General features: G+C 43.1%; 1 protein-coding gene, 1 long non-coding RNA gene and 1 other non-coding gene across 52 annotated transcripts in view; 2 read left to right on the top strand and 1 right to left on the bottom strand.

The window, feature by feature from the left end:
• Positions 1-271: 271 nt before the first annotated feature.
• On the top strand, positions 272-376 carry LOC145521647 (U6 spliceosomal RNA). Its single transcript, XR_014065562.1, has one exon. It is a non-coding gene; the product is annotated as a U6 spliceosomal RNA (small nuclear RNA).
• Positions 377-1,697: 1,321 nt separating this feature from the next.
• LOC145543058 (uncharacterized) lies at positions 1,698-10,870 on the top strand. The gene is made up of 2 exons (XR_014080414.1): positions 1,698-1,823; positions 8,331-10,870. It is a non-coding gene; the product is annotated as an uncharacterized LOC145543058 (long non-coding RNA).
• SEC31A (SEC31 homolog A, COPII component) overlaps positions 10,563-17,021 on the bottom strand; it is a 62,142-nt gene continuing 55,683 nt past the window's right edge. For all 50 annotated transcript variants that reach the window (XM_081582625.1, XM_081582714.1, XM_081582678.1 and 47 more), the window contains 3 exons: positions 15,162-15,281; positions 12,555-12,626; positions 10,563-11,154 (listed from right to left, as the gene is read on the bottom strand). In XM_081582625.1, the coding sequence (XP_081438751.1) occupies positions 10,975-11,154; positions 12,555-12,626; positions 15,162-15,281 (372 nt within the window). In that variant the 3' untranslated portion in view covers positions 10,563-10,974. The remainder of the gene's footprint in view (positions 11,155-12,554; positions 12,627-15,161; positions 15,282-17,021) is intronic.

Genomic DNA, 17,021 nt, shown 5'->3' with positions numbered 1-17,021 from the left:
AAATGAGACTCAGAATAGACTTCCAGTGAACTGCTATCTATGAGACTGGCAAACAAAGGGGAGCCAGGACAGAAGCGAGATGGGGAAGAAGGAGCAGAGTGTGGGAGCGCAGCCTTGAACACTATAAAAAGGCTGGAGAGGACGGGAATGAGAAGTCCACTGCAAAGAGGTCATCACTGACCTTTGCCAAGGCCTTTTCAGTGAGTGAGGGGAACAGTCCTTACACAGAGGCGCGTTTAAGAATAAGGAGGAGGTGCTTGGTGGAGGAGATGCTCCCTTCGGCAGCCCATATACTAAAATTGGAATGATACAGAGAAGATTAGCATGGCCCCTTCGTAAGCATGACATGCAAATTCGTGACGCATTCCATATTTAAAAAAAAAATAAGGAGGAGGAGACAGCATAGTATACCTATATAAGTTAACTTTTAAGAAGCTTGGCAGTGAAGAAGAGAAGAACAGAGAGATGGAAGTTTAGTGTGCATCTATGGATTTGAATGGGAGGGATTTGAATATATTCAAATTTGGGGAGAGGGAAAGATAATGAAAGGTCAAAGTTCAAAAGTATGAGAAAGAGGATGCTTGATGGAGCTATTTTTCTAGGGCTGAGGGAAGGTTAGACAGGATGGGATCAGGTGATCAGATGGTTGGCCCAACTTTGAACAGAGTGACAATTTTTTCTTGGAGACTGGAAAGAAATGGGGCTTGCTAGGTGGTGCAGTGATAAAGATTTTGCCTATAGTGCAGAAGGCCTGGATTTGATCCCTGAATCGGCAAGATCCTCTGGAGAAGGAAATGGCAACCCATTCCAGTATTCTTGCCTGGAGAATCTCGTAAGTAGAGGAGCCTGGAGGGCTACAGTCTGTGGGGTCGCAAGGAGTCGGACACAACTGAAGCGACTTAGCACACACTCACGGAAGGAAGTGAGGATGAAGGTAGACTGAGCTTGCTGAAAGAGCCACTACAGTGAGGCAGGGTGCCCTGATGGCGGGTTGGCTCCAAAGGGAAGGTCAGATCACCTGCCAGGTAAGCAGAGTGGGAATTTGGTGGAAAGTTGGAGAAAAGTGATGAACGATCTCAAGATCTGTTGAGCAGAATGAGAAAGGAAGCTGACTGAGGACTTTAAAAAGGTTATTGAATGAAATTAAGGGCCCAAAATAGAATGGATGCCTTGAGCTTGTCATGGCATCAGTCTGCACAGTCACAGTGATGCAGCCTCACTCGCGGTCTAACAGGATCTCCAGATTGAAGTGGGGTGGGGGCTTAAGAAGGGGACAGGAGACCCAGGTACCTGAGTGGCTGGTGAGTCAGAAGTTTGTAAGGAGTCCAGGCTTGAGGAAGGGGAAGGAAATGTGATCAGAAGGAAGCTAAGAACCCACAGGTAGCAGAGGAAGCAAAGGCACTGAGTTTTTAAAGAAGTTGAAAGGTGGATTTCTATTCGTTAGGAAATGAGAATAGGGGATTCCTCGGCAATCCAGTGGTTAAGACTTCACACTTCCAATGTAGGGGACATGGGTTCGATCCCTGGTCAAGGAACTAAGATCCCCCATGTTGCACGGTGCAGCCAAAAAAAAAGAAAAAGAAATGAGAATAAAGGAAGCAGTGGCCATTGTGCACTAGGAGTGGAATTTGGAACTGCAGACTGACAGTGGTAGAAGAGTTTCCATTGATAAACTCTAAGGTGAGGCACAAGATTCTAGAGGAGGGGCAGCGGCTGGAGCTGAGGAGGCCGAAGGATCCAGACAGCACCTCCACAGGGGACTGAAGTCCCACAGGGTGGCATCCAGGTTTAGCTGGAGAAGATGGTGAGTCAGGTGCCCAAAGGTCAGTGAAGTGCATTTGAAACCGAGACAGGAAATGTCTGTCTCTCAAATGTCATTGCGTGGTTACAAGATTATATGTTTTGTTGTTGTTGTTCAGTCGCTAAGTCGTGTCCGACTCTTGGCAAACCCATGGACTGCAGCTCGCCAGGCTTCCCTGTCCTTCACCAACTCCCAAAGCTTGTTCAAACTCATGTCCACTGAGTCAGTGATACCATCCAACCATCTCATCCTCTGTCGTCCCCTCCTCTTCCTGCCTTCAGTCTTTCCCAGCATCAGGGTCTTTTCCAATGAGTCCGCTCTTTGCATCAGGTGGTCAAAGTATTGGAGCTTCAGCATCAGTCCCTCCAATGAATATTCAGGGTTGATTTCCTTTAGGATGGACTGGTTGGTTCTCCTTGCAGTCCAAGGGACTCTCAAGAGTCTTCTCCAACACCACAGTTCGAAAGCATCAATTCTTCAGCGCTCAGCCTTCTTTATGGTCCAACTCTCACATCCATACATGACTACTGGAAAAAACAACTCTGAGACATACTGGAAGAAAACCGTCATAGCCAGGGGCCGAGACTCTGGCCAGTAGTATGTGCCTTGGAGTATAAGTTGCTTCAGGGAGAGGGAGAGAAAGGAGACAGAAGATGAAGGTGTTGGATGGCAACACTGCCTATAGAAACTGTGAGCGAGACTTGCTGGTGAGGTGTGTGGTCTGGCATGGTCAGGAGGGCTTCACGGAGGGGGTGGCAACCAATAAGGCCCTGAAAGATAGAATGACCTGGTAGCGACTCCCAGTCGGAAAACTGCAAGGATCAGCTCAGAGACTGGAGTGAGCCTGGCAAAAGATTGACTATCTATCTAAGGTTGTATTCCTCTAAAGGGTAAATACAAAATTAAAAAAAAAAAAGCATCAAAATATTTGACGGTGGACACAGCAGGGGAAGGAGACGGTGGGATGGACTGAGAGTAACACTGACATATGTACACTACCATGCGTAAAACAGTTAACTAGTGGGACACTACTCTATAGTACAGGGAGCTCAGCTCGGTGCCCTGTGATGACCTAGAGGGGTGGGAGGGAGACTTAAGAGGGAGGGGATATATGTATACTTATAGCTGATTCAGGGCTTCCCTGGTGGCTCAGATAGTAAAGAATCTGCCTGCAATGCGGGAGACCTGGGTTCGATCCCTGGGCTGGGAAGATCCCCTGGAGGAGGGCGTGGCAACCCACTTCAGTATCCCCTGGACAATCCTGGAGAATCCCCATGGACAGAGGAGCCTGGCGGGCTATATAGCCCATGGGGTTGCAAAGAGTCAGACACAACTGAGAGATTAAGCACAGCATAGCACATAGTTGATTCACGTTGTTGTATAGCAGAAACTAACATAACATTGTAAAGCAATTATATTCCAATTAAAAAAAGATGTTTGTGGAGGAAAAGGAGTTCCCTGGTGGTACAGTGGTTAAGACTCCGCACTTTCACTGCCAAGGGCTCAGGCTCAGTCCCTGGTTTGTGGATTTACACGCCTATGGTTTTCTTAAGTAAACCTATATTTTGGTGACAAGAACTACAGTGTTGAGAAAATGATCCAGGTTTGGCATCTGAAAACTGGGTTTGAGTTTGGCCTCACCCCTCTGAATTAGCCAGTCTGAGTACTCTGGTGGTTTGGGGACGATGATGGTCTCTTAACTCTTCAGTTTCATCCTGCGTAATATAAGAATAAGAGAGCTCCATGCTGGGAATACTCTCTGTGCAGTTTACCTAATGATCTAACTTTTTTTTTTTCATGTGTGAAATGGAGACATCCCCTTTCCTCAAAGGACTAGAGCTCAGGATGGGGTTTGATACCTCGTAAGTGCTGGATATCTGATAGTTTTTTAATCAGGCCAGAGAGATAGGCTCCAGGCAGTTACAAAATCTGCCTGGCCAGGAAGCCACGGTGCTTCTGGGGGCCCCAGACTGGGTGAGCTGGAGGGGTTCAGGATTCGCTTAACCCTAAGCGAACTATGAAATAAAATCTCCTGCTCTCCTTTATCAGAGGTAATCATTTAGGGCAACTCCTCCAGCTCAGGGAGGTACGGGCTCTGGATGAAGGGGGTGGGGGCCAGGGCGTGAGGAGAAAGACTGCCTCTTGGGTGAGGTGCATGGACAGCAATTTCAAACGTAACCCTCTTCCTGCTCCCAGGATGAGAAAACCACTCACAAGCTTTAGATGAGAGTGATTTCAGAGGAGCATAAATTTGGGAAGTTAGCCTCCAAGATTATGGGAAGATTGGTTCTGAGATACAGCAACACCACGGTGGATAGAAAATGCATCTTCTCAGCTTCCTCCAGTCACAGGAGGGTTGGCATTCCTACTTCTGTACTAAATGAGTTGGAAAATTTTTCCCATTAAGATTTTATAGACAGATTTTTATCTGCTGAGCCACCAGGGTAGCCCAGGAAGGGGTTTTCCTATAACAAAAACCCCCTGCCTTAGTGCTTCAGACCCTTCCCCCATTTCCCGACCACTCTTCAGAGAGTGCTACAATTTGGCAGCAGGAAACTGGGCATTGGAAATAGCCCATGAAGGCCCTTAGTTCCTAATTCATAGATCAGAGGAGGTCTACTTAATGAAAAACCACTGATTATGGAAACCAACCCAAATCTGGCTCTGATATCACCTGTCAGTGACATCCTGCCTCGAGCATCTTTCCAAGTTGTCTTCAGGTTGACTCAGTGAACAGTCCTTCATTAGGCATCTATTTAGTCTCCTCCAGAAGCAAGCACTGATCTCAGCTCCAGGGACAGAAGAGTACATGACTGTGCTCCTGGACTCACTGCCCAGGAGGGGAGGCAAAGAGTAATCAAATGATCACTACAAGAAGTGTATGCCACAATGTATATGGAATCTAGAAACATGGTCAGGAAATGGTACTGATGAACCTATTTGCAGGGCAGGAATAGAGACATGGAGGACAGACTTTGGACACAGTGGGGCAAGAGAGGGTGAGATGCATTGAGGGAGCAGCATTGAAACATACACACTATACCACGTGTGAACTAGATCGCTAATGGGAAGTGGCTGTATAACACAGGTTTTGCTCAACACTGTACTCTGTGACAAGCTAGAGGGGTGGTGTGGAGAGGTTTGAGAGGGAGGGGACATATGTATACTTATGGCTGATTCGTGTCGTTTTCTGGCAGAAGCCAACACAATATTGTCCAATTATCCTCCAATTAAAAAAATTAAAGGAGTGTATGCCGCAGACGCTAACAAATGCTATGGAGGAATCATCCTTTTTATGACCCGGCCATGACACGTGAAGTTTGTTAATATTCTACCACATCCCCCTGTGACCAACATCTGGCTCAAAACAAGGTCCACAAACCAAACACACTCCTCCTCTGTCTCTCTCCCAGCCCCTAAATGCCAGCTCTCTGAAACAAATGAACAATCCCTTTTGTTGTGGCAGAAGAAAGACAGTATTGAGTTTTCACCCACATCTCTTCCAGCTCTCCAGCTCCCTTCTCCCCACAACACCCACCCCCATTTCGTTCAGGATCGTTATTTTGGTTTTCCAAGGGCAGATAAATGCAGAGAAGCTCTTATTTATTTCTCAGCGTTAGCTGCTGACATTGTTTCTGTGTCAATGACCTCTTTGTCCTCCGCTGTGTCAGTTACCATGGGCTGCTCTGAAGGCGAAGGCCCTGTGGTTTTCCAGCCCGGAGAGGGCATTTGTCAGTGGAGTTCAGGAATGTCAAAAGGGTGACCCAGATTTGCAGCACCAGAGGGAAAACTGGCTCATCGCGAATATCCTATGTAGTCAAATGGGGCATATTCTTGATGTGAGGGAACAAATGGGTTTGTAGAAAAGTTAATTGCGGGACTCACTACTTAAGGATCTTAAGGCCAAGCAAATACATCTGTCCCCAGTCCGCAAGTTACTAACTATTTCTTAAATGCCTGCCTATTCATTTCCAACAAAGGAAAGTGTTGCATTGACTTTTCTCCAGATTAGAAACTCTACAAGAGGAAAAAAATTTCCAAATATAAATAGGCCTGAGTTGTTTTCATCGTATTTCTTCAAAGCTTCGGTGCTTATCATAAAATTTGTTTTCTGTTCCTTCTGAAGCCTTGTAGGTAACATATTGATACAAAGATGCTGTGAGAAGGAGGTGGGTCACAGACTCCCAGATTGGAAGTGAACTTAGCACTGGAGCGTGCTAAGTCACTTCAGTTGTGTCTGATTCTTTGTGACCCTATGGACTATATAGCCCACCAGGCTCCTGTGTCCATGGGATTCTCCAGCCAAGAATACTGGAGTGGGTTGCCATGTTCTCCAGGGGATCTTGCCAACCCAGGGATCGAACCTGAGTCTCTTGTGTCTCCTATATTGGCAGGGGGGTTCTTTACCCCTAGCGCCACCTGGGATAACCCTACCCCCTCATTTTACAGGTGAGAAATGGAGGGAGAAAGAAGTGAGGTGGTTTGACCAACAGTAAGTGGCAGAGAAGACAATGGAACCCAGCTCCTTGACTCTGATAAATCTTTTCTGCACTGTCCCTTGTGAAGTTACAATTACAGCCACTGGGATACAGCGGGCTCCCTAATAACTTTCTTTTCAAACACATCTATTTTTTTTTTTTTGGACTACAATGTTTTGATTTACAATGTTGTGTTAGTTTCAGGTGTACAGCAAAGTGATTCAGTTATACATACACCTTTTTTTTTTTTCAGTCTTTTCCCATATAGGTTATTACAGAGTACTGAGTAGAATTCCCCATTCTGTGCAGTAGGTCCTTGTTATCTATTTTCCCTAATAGCTTTTTACTGTGACTCTCTAGTCTAGAACCCTGGTACCATAACTTCCCTTTTGTGATCTACAGGAGGTAATGGGGCATTTCGGCTACTCTTTTCTCCACTCTTCTCCTGAAAATGGCATCCTTTCCTTTAGGAAACCACTTCATGTGGTTCTGGTGGGTTTAACATCACTCTGCTTGGGCAAGCAGATAACCTGGGCAAGCTGATTCTGGTACCCTATGTCTCTGGGCAGGAACTTGATCAGGTAGGTAGTGGGCATGAGACCCAAACAGAGGCAATTGAAATTGAAAAGAATCTGCCTGCATTGTTGGAAACATGGGTTCAATCCATGGGTCAGGAAGATCCCCTGGACAAGGGCATGGCAACCCACACCAGTATTCTTGCCTGGAGAATCCCATGGACAGAGGAGCCTGGTGGGCTACACTCCACGGGGTCACAAAGAGTCAGACAAGACTTAGCGACTAAAACAGCAATAATCCAGAAAGCAACTTATTTTTAGGTCACTTTTAGGAGGTGGTTGCTTTCCTTCTTTAGTACTGAAATCTGTTTTTAGATTTGATTCCACCATAAATTCTAATTTTCCTGGAGTGGGTAGTTCCTTTATTGGACCAAGTACAAGATGAAATTATTTTTCACCATCAGCCCAATCATATTTACTGGTCATCCTTAGTGGTGCCTTTAAATTATATACTCACTCACTACCCTTGCACTATTCAGAAAAAAAAAAAAAATCTGGATGTTTTCTCATCAAATCTGAATCCTTTCTCTTCCTATGATAGGCTCCCTACTGATTCATCTTAGGTTGCGTACTTGGAAGGATATCCATTTGGACATGAAGTCTCTACTTAATTGGGTAAAGGACTTCATAAGTATTTACTGAAGTAAAGAAAGTTAGTAACAACACTAACAGGCCACTCTCAGGAGCTAGGAAATGTAATAGCCTTTAAAGATATATAAGCAATAACATGGATATACTTGAGATACAAGTTTCATTACCTTTAACTTCATATATAATAACCAAAAATCCAACAAGCTCTTGGGTCTTTTGGAAACAGGAAAGTTTGCTCTATTTCACAAGGCTTCTCCCTCTCCTAATTGCACAGTGCGAGTCCACTGATATACAAAAGGTGTCTTTAGAAACTCATGGATTGGGAAATTATAAGGCACCAGCAATGAAAGCAGTCAGGCTGACTTGATGAACAACAGGCTTGTAAGCCTGTGGAATGTCAGTTAAAAATTCAAATTCAGCAAGGTGTGCCACTCCATTAAAATAATGCTGAGATATTACTGAGTAATGATAATTGTACAAAGTCATTTAAGGTGATTCATTAACACTGTTTGCTAAATAAATACTTTGGCAGACCACTGGAAACACTAATCTGGAGTGCAAAAAACATGTACCACGGTTAAACCAAAGTCTACTTCCTTTTCTTTGATTTTATTAGGTTTTTCAAGATCTGTCTCAACAGCTTAAAACCCACACATTCCCTATCTCCTGACGGGGAAAAAGGCAAACAGCTGGAAATTAAGGAATGGCACAGCCTGACCCCAGTCAGCTTGTAAGCGCCCTGTTCAGCTGAGCCTGAGTGAATGGTGTGGTCACCAAAAGCCCCAAGCAGAGAAGATACTAGAGAGAGGTGTGTTGAGCAACGTTAGACTGCTAGGAAGAGTGGAAATACAAAGCTAATTTGATCGCTTTTTCTTTGTAATCTAGTTTGGAGCATTTACTTATTAGAGGAAACAGTTGAGATTTTCTGTGCCCAGACAATGCCTTTTCACTGGATAATTGGAGATGCCACCTGCCTGAGAGAGACATCTTTGGCATCTGATGAACCCCCTCCTCTAGATGTGTCAGGGGTGACGGTGGGGAAGGCAGCCGCCCACTGCAGCAGTGGAAAGACAACTGAAATATGGATGTGTGCACATGTAGGTGTGCGTGTGCCGTGTGCTGCAAATTTAGAGAAGTTTCAAATGAAGTCTCCACTATGGCTAAGCGGTCAACAGACGGCCTTGCAGCCATTCTTACATGAACCCAGGTCCGGTTCGGGAAATCAGAAGTGTTTATGAGAAAAGCGTGAACCAGTCACCATCCTTCCCTTTCTCTTTCAGGCAGGGGTTAGATGGACAGCGTACACCTGCTTGCCAGAAATCCCACTGTGTTTCTGTCCTCCCAGTGTACATGGGAATTTTCTGAATCCAAAGGAATATGTAGGCTTGTTGGACTCGCAACAATCAGGTGCCGAGTGGTTGTTCCCAACTTCTTTCCTGCTGCCCCACTATTCAAATGAACAACTGTCTCCATCGGCCGAGGGGCCCAAGGTACACCCACCCCACCCAGCCCAGGTCACACGCAGAGTGGAGGAGAGGAGCAGGTGCAGGATAAGAAAGCACGTCCCCAGAGAGCTGGTCCGTCTCCCAGCCAACACCCACCCTCACACCCCTTTCCTTGTTCGCTTCCTTAAAAGGAAAACAAACTGCTCTTTTCCCATCATCTCCTGTTATCTTCATACTTCAGAGACTAAACAGTACTTTGGGCTCAGGTTTTACTTCCATCCATTTATATGAAACTTCTCCAGGCTGATTAGCCACATGGAAAAATGTCTCCACGGTGGAAAAAAAAAAAAATCATGATACTGTATTGAAAAAGGAGAGATAATAGCTGCTTAGATGTTGGTGGCAAATAGTTTTTCATACTCTTGTGAAATCTTTGCGGTTGGTCAGGGCCCCACTACCACCTACTTCAGTTTCTCATCTTTTGGAACATGCTTTTTTGTAAGGCCCTGCCGATTGTGCCATTGTCATGTCAAGGTCATCGGGGGCCATAGCACAAATCCTAATTGTAAGGGCAAAACATCAAGACAATTACTAGAGGCCGGCTTGCTGTTCGGATGGGGTCGTGGGCTGACACTACAGTTGAGGGTCAGGTTGAGAAGTTCAACTTGCCAGTTCAGTGAGTCGTAGGACTGACTCAGATCACCCTTTAGTGATGGTCTAAGGCCCCAGGAGGCTGAGGGCAAGGGAGTGGATACATCACCCTACTCGTGAGGTTCCAATGCTCATATATGCTGTCGAGGTCCTCCTTTTTTCAGTTACAAAACTAAGTTTATTTTTAGAAGAGGGGTTTTATGTCGTGAGCAGGGAATCCAGCAAAGGCAATTAAGAGGGTCCTGCAAACTAATTCACTCAGGCTGCAAAATGCCTGGTAACTACTCTTAGTCCTTGAAACAGCATCTCTCTCTCCACAGCAGTCACACTCTTTACCTTCTAATTTTCCAACTCACTTAGGTAAAACTGCTTAAACAATGATTATTAGTATCTGATTCTCCTCAAGAGTCTATGGGGACCCTTTCGTTTACCACATTGTTCTTAAGATAGGTTAAAATAAAATCATTTGACAGAAAAACTGGATGAAAAAAATATCTGCCTTTGATTCAGGAAGCTGACAGAAGCTGAGGTTTTGTGGACCTCCCTGGCGGTCCAGTGGTTGAGACTCCGTGCTTCCCATGCAGAGGGCGTGAGTTCCATCCCTGGCTGGGGAACTAGACATGCACGTGCCGAATGGCATGGCCAAAAAAAAAACACGTAGAAGTTTTCTTTCTGAACTTAAACCTCAGAGATAAAGGTAACTTAAAAAAAAAAAAGATGAATAAATTTCTAAATATAAAATGGAGACAACTCAGTCTAAAAACTCAAACAGAATATTAAAAACATTTATTAATAGAAAAAAGTTCAATGCATTCTACAGAATGAAAATGTTCAATCTTTTCCTATAGATACTTAAAGCCAGCGATCCCACTTTTCATTAGTATTTGCTATAATCTGTGTAGCAGCTTCTTCTAGATTTAGTTATTTGTTCAGGACCAAAGTGAAGCCAAAGACATAAAACTTTAAACTGTGAGTAGCTGTTTTTTTTTTTTTTTTAAAAAAAAGACTACATACACATAAATAGGACTACACACTTTAATCTGATCAACATGGAAGAAGTTGGGAGGACATGAAAGAAACCGAGTTTTGGCTCTGCGTTCTGCATAACCAAAGGCTCCTTTTCCAAAGAGCAAACTGAGGTTTCAAAAACAGGATTTTATCAGAATATTTCAGGAAAGCATACTATGTGTAATCCAAGAAATACATTATTTGCAGAATAGGAAAATAATCACGGGCAATAAAAGATTAAAACAAAAGAAAGCACCAGGGTTTTGAGCAGGTCTAGTAACATGAATACATCTGCAGAAACAACATAAAAGGTCTTGACTGGCTGCTATGGAAACATGCTAATGAGGATTGGTCCATATCTTATCATCGTTTAAAACATGTTTCTTTGGAAAAATGGCAATATTGGCTGAAAGTAAAGCCATCCTTTAGACACCTAGCTTGTTGGCCTGGGTGAGGACAACTTTGAGAACTGGCATAAAAGCGGAGGTCTCACTGAAGTTGCTGGTACTAACTATGTGGGTGTGAATCGTCAAGCCTTCTGGGTAGTTTCGGGTCTCGATGCTCCGTGCGATGTTGTGTAAACCGTTGATGATTGTTGGTGAAAGCTGAAATCAAGGTGGAATAGAGAGAGAATTAAAGGAGAATCTTCCATGAGACCTGCTATAAACATGAAACCCTGGTATTTACTAGGAGTTTGAAATATACATTATTTTAAAAAAATGAATAAACTGCTGAGCATTTCTAGAAAGTTTCTCAGACCAAACAACACATAAGTTATAAAATGGAACCACGATACAATGATTTATGTTAGGAATTATTTATGAACTACACACATATGATCAGCCAGGTATTTTCTTACAGAAAAGCAGCCAGATTTCCTCCCTTAAATTGGAAAGTTAATGTCTTTCTCCACTTAACAGCTTTAAATCTTCATTACTTTAGACACAGCCTCACACCTTTGAAAGTGTTTCCTATGTACATGAAGAAGTTAGAGAGTCTTAATCATGACAACCTATAGTAGGGGCCCAATTTACTATAAGACCTTGTTGACAACAGAAACCCTGTACTCCTGGTCCACTTTCATTAGGAGGGCAATGGTCCTCATTATGGACTCAATTTGCTCATTCTTAACTGCTTTTTACAGTTCTGTCATCTCTTAAAATCATAAGACCTATAGTTGTTTTTCCTCTCCATATCATTACTTGGCTTCTATACTTTTCAGAGAAGACTTTGTTTTTGGATCAGTCCGTGGGCTACAACCCCTTTCCACTGCTATAGTAACTTTCTCTGGTTGGGTTCTCACGCTAAGTGGTTATTTTTATATGATGGGACTGATATGGGGAATGGGGAAGAGGAATGCTAAAATGCAAAAGTATGAAAAAGTCCAATTTTTTTTTTCTCTCCAAGTGTTTTCATTAAAAAAACGAAACAATTCTAGAGAGGCATGGAAAGGTGGCAGAACAAGAGAACAGAAGACGCAGTGTCTGCTCCTTACTGCTGACTGTCTTCACAGTTACACATGCTGACCTGCTCAACCTGTCGCTACATTTGGCTTTGCCTTTGGGTAACAGCTATTGTAAAAGAAAAGGGTCAAAGTCTTAAGACTTCGAGAAAGATTACAGATTTGGTCTCTGGAAAAACAGAGTATCTGCCCAGTCTTTGATTTCTTAATTCAAGGCACATATAAAAACCAACAGAAGGCCAGTCACCTTAGGGCCAGTGCAGGCCAGTTTACATCCTGTTATAAACAGGCTAAAACTTCTCTCTCTCTTACACGCACACAGTCCTATGCCCTTATCCCCAATGACTGAAATGTAAGATTTAGACCGAGCAAACCCCAGTCTATAGCCGTCATGATCATTCTGCCCCCAAACACACTCCATACTACGTACTACACACTACATACAATACACTATCTATGACATGCAAGTGCTGGTGAGACACATATAACTAGCAATCAGGAATAAATGTTTACCATAAACCCTTCTTTTCCCCACAAACTTACCGTCTGTTCCCTAAGTTTATCATACAGAAACTCCAAACGTTTGCTGGCATCATCTAGCTTCCTCTTGGTTTGCTGCAGGAGAGAAAAAACCCGAGATGCTATATTTGAACAATAACTTTTATCCCAAGAACTTACCCCATCTCATTTCACTAAACTTTATAGTCATGGTATTGAACAGCTTCATTTTATAAAGAAATAGCAATACCTTACACCGAGGAACCTGAACAGATGACTAGAACAGATAGCAGTCATCTACTACGGCAGGGAGGGCCAGAGGTGTGCACAGTGGGACCCTGGCTGGATTTCAGGGGCTCTGTGACATACTTGAGGTGTGGGTGTCCAACTACACTATATCCACAAGCAACAGCGAGGGCCACCTGGAGGCAGCAATGGGTCATGCACTGCAGAAAAGGAGGTCTAACAGTTACTGTACATTAAATAAGATGAATATTATGGGAGCTAGAAAGCAAACATATGGGTGAACTGTGGGATCTTTTTTTAACCTCAAGAATACACTCAATCACATTTGGTACATTTAATCCTATCTTTTTCTGGGCCTTTAAAACACCAAAAAAAGAAAAAGGAGAAAATTATCTTCTGACGTCTTAAGATTATTGAGAGAAGTGTTAAAAAAAGTTCTTAAAGGATTCCTCCTACCTTTCCCCAGTACTCTTAAGTATAGTGAGGGAAAACCAGTCTAAAAGTTTAAAATCATACTGTGATTAACTTAATGATCTACATTATGCCTAGAAGTGATACTGTTTTTCAGTATTTATTGAATGCCTGCTGTGTGCCATGCTGGGGATGGAGCTCATATTCTATTGGGTGGGAAAAAGATAACTAAATAAACAATATATTGCATGTCAGATGGTGATGAGCACCATGAAGAAAGTTCACGGGGTAAGGGTGTCAGCGAGGTGCTGAGCAAGTCCAGATGGCTAATGGGACCCCGGAGCAGATGCTGGGAACAAGTGAGCCAGGAGCCCTGTGGTTCTTTGGGGAAGAGCCCCAGGAAGAAGGGGTAGGTACAAAACCTCCGATGCTGACGCCCTCTTGCCGTGTTTGAGGAAGGCACGTCAGTGTGTCAGAAGAGAAGCGAGGAAAAGATGAAGCCATCAAGGATAACCTCACAAACCAAGCGGTGCTGTAATGTTACTCTGTGTCGTCTGGGCTGAACTGAAGTGAAACCAAGAACAAAGCCACACAATAACATGATTTCGAGTACTGGATTAAAATGGACTTTTGTGGACGGTTCAAAGTCCTGGGCAGTAGCAGAACTTCTTCCCCAAATACTGACAGGAACAGTCTATCTTTGTCTTCTGCCTGGTCCTGGGTCACCAGAAAGGAGGTGATACTGGAACCTGGAGGAGGTGCAGCTCAACAAAAGTGCACTAAGTGAGGCCGCATCCTATGTGTCCTGCCAGCTTCTATTTACACCGACTCATGCCTGAAGGAAGACTGAAGTTTTCCCATTAGGACTGCTCCATTTTGCATGATGGTGACCTCCCTGTTTAGAGGTGTGCCTAGGAGACAGTATACACCTACCTGTTTACCAGCTTCACCTGTTCTCCGTTCCTCTCCTGGTCTTTCCATCACTCCCAGAATGCCAGGTGCTAAGGTTTATGTTAACTTTCCCCTGCCTCTGCCCTCCTGACACTGTCCGTACAGGGGATTGCTTTTCAAAAGACCAGCAGAAGGCAGCACATATTAATACTCAACGTCTGATGAAACAGCAAATCCCAGAGGCTGTATTTTCAAGCAGACAAGTGGCCAGTGACTAAATAAACATATTCGATGCTTGTTGGCAGAAACGAAAATTTCATCTCGAACAAGACTGGCTTTGTGGAATTTTTGTTGTTGCCAATACTCAGACATCCTCTAATAAACTAAGTCAAATCAGTCACTTTGACTATGAATATGATTCCAATATCTAAAACAATGAACTGTTAAGGACTTTGCAAAGTTAAAGATTGTCTAAAGTTTTTAAAGATGTTTTGATGTGGACCATATTAAAAGTCTTTATTGAATTTGTTATAATACTGCTTCTGTTTCATGTTTTGGTTTATTTGGCCACGAGGCGTGTGCGATCTTAGCTCCCTGACCAGGGGTTGAACCTGCATCCCCCGCATTGGAAGGGAAAGTCTGAACCAGGGAAGTCCCTACTTCTAAAACCTTTAGACATACACTCTGAAAGAAAACCCAAGTCTGAGTTTCTTGTATTTTAGCATTCTGCCCTATTCTTGTGCCAGACGTGAGGTCTGCCGAAGAGACAGTGCGGCTCAGGGGCTGAGAACGTGAATTCTGGAGCCAGACTAGGCCTGAATGCTGGCTCTGCCTGGATTATATTGTAACTATTTTGTGCCTTAACTTCCTCATCTGTAAATAAATACGACAAACCTACCTCCGTGAGGTTGGTTTGAGGATTATATAAAGTTATATGTAAAAAGCAACTGAGTATGCTTTTATACGTAAAGCAAACCATACATAAGTGCTAGTTTTACTACCTTTGTAAAAACTTTCAAAATGAATCTTGTAAGACTTTAAGCAATAAATATAAAAGAGCTCCATAATGGAATCTTTTAATTAAGCAAAATAAAAAACACATACAGGATCTGTGGCTGAAGAGAGGCAGCGCTGAATAAGATCTTCAAACGTAGTCTTTAGAATGAGGTGTTCATCTGGAATAGGCTTCTTGGTAATTTTTTCTGTTGGCAAAGATTGCACATGCTGGAAGAAATAATACCATTAAAATGAGCAGAAATGACCAGAAACTACTTGTATACAAAGTCCCGAATCTGTCATAAAGAGAAAATAACTAATCTGTAGATAGGCTATTCAAAATCAAACAAAAAATGAATGTGTGGAATCACCTGGGATAAGCAAACAGAAAAATCAGGTATTCAGTAGAAGATACAGGTAGTTTTCCTACAGCTTCTATTTTCAAAAACAGGGTTGCATATAAAATATTTGTTTAATCATGGAACATATGTTGATCACGATTGTACATAACTGATGGGCAAGAGGCCCATGCCAGTAGGAAACAAAGAACCAGGCATTTATAAAGCTGGCTGGTGGGAGTGACTGCTTGCTTTGCTTGTTGGCTCCTTTTTGTTTATTCCAACAGTCTTGCATTCTTTGGTTTACTCTTAGAGGTTCATTAACTGGTCTTTTATCAAACTGTGAGATTAAATCAAAGGTTAGGATAGAAGAGATCATGATCTAACTGAATGTATGGATGGATAAACAAAGAAGGAATATGTAAGTGGTTAAAGTTTTGATTGTATTCATTCGTAGAAAATATTAGGCAATTATGTACTAGGCACTGATGAATCAATACAGAAATAATCTCTCAGGGAGTTTACAGGCTGGCGGAAAGGAAAGTTTAAAAATGTCATAAATGTATGTAACACAGCAACTGTGGTTAAGTTCACATCACTGGAACAGACAATATAACTGGGATTTAACTGAGGGGAAGGTCTTTAAGGAAGTTTTATCAGAAGGTTAAGTAGGAGTTAAACAGGGGAAAAAGTGCATTCCAGACAGAAGAACAAGTACACAGGAAAAATCATGATACAGGGACTGAAAGGAGGTCAGCTTGGCTGGAGCAGAGAGATAGCAAAGAGGGGTATGAGCGGAGAGCTTCCAGATAATATGAAAAATGTTGGTCCTTATCCTGAAAACAGTGGGATGTGGTAACATGTTAAGCAATGATGAGCTAAGACCAGAGAAGAGATGGGTCATAGCAAATGCTGGCAGACCAAGTGAGAGGCTCCTGTACTGCTGAAGACTGGAGACAAAGGTAGCACAGACTAGACTGGAAACACAGAGAAGGGATGGAAGAGAGACTTTACAGTAATATCAACAAGATGTGGGGATAGATCTGAAAAACAGGTTAAAGGAAAAAGAGTATAAAGATGCTCAGATTTCTGGCTGGATTAAATGGAAAGGATTATATGGTGGCATTAATTGAAACGAGACACACCAAAAGATGACTAGGTTTGGAAGGAAGACTATGAATTCGACTTTGGATATACTAAGCGTGAGGTGCCTCAGAGACATCCAAGCAGACAGGGAGCTGGGTATCATGGCCTGGCTGAACCACACACATCCATGGCGCTCTCCCTCTCCATGGTAACTGAAGTTCTGGTCCAGACGAGTGTAGCATGAACTCCCAGGTCCCAACACAAGTGAACGGCTTCACAAACAGCACAGACTTGCAATCATAGAAACTAACAATATATCTTAAGTATATCTTCTTGTGAAAAGAAGCAGGTCCTCCCACCTCCATCAGAACACTGGAGTGTATAATGCTACTGTTAATATCTAGGAACTCTCTTAACAGCAAAACATACTCTTGTGATAGACACAATCTTTATAAATTTGACTTCAATGAGTCAAAGACAATGACAGAAGAACTAGTTTTATATACTTGGGCAGGAATTTATTTCATCTTCTTATGTTGAACTG

This window comes from Giraffa tippelskirchi, chromosome 1 (genome assembly GCF_054371585.1).
Source record: "Giraffa tippelskirchi isolate mGirTip1 chromosome 1, T2T-mGirTip1v1.2.pri, whole genome shotgun sequence".
NCBI lineage: Eukaryota > Metazoa > Chordata > Mammalia > Artiodactyla > Giraffidae > Giraffa > Giraffa tippelskirchi.
Note: the sequence above shows the minus strand (reverse complement) of the source record. Positions and strands in the feature narration are given on the sequence as shown.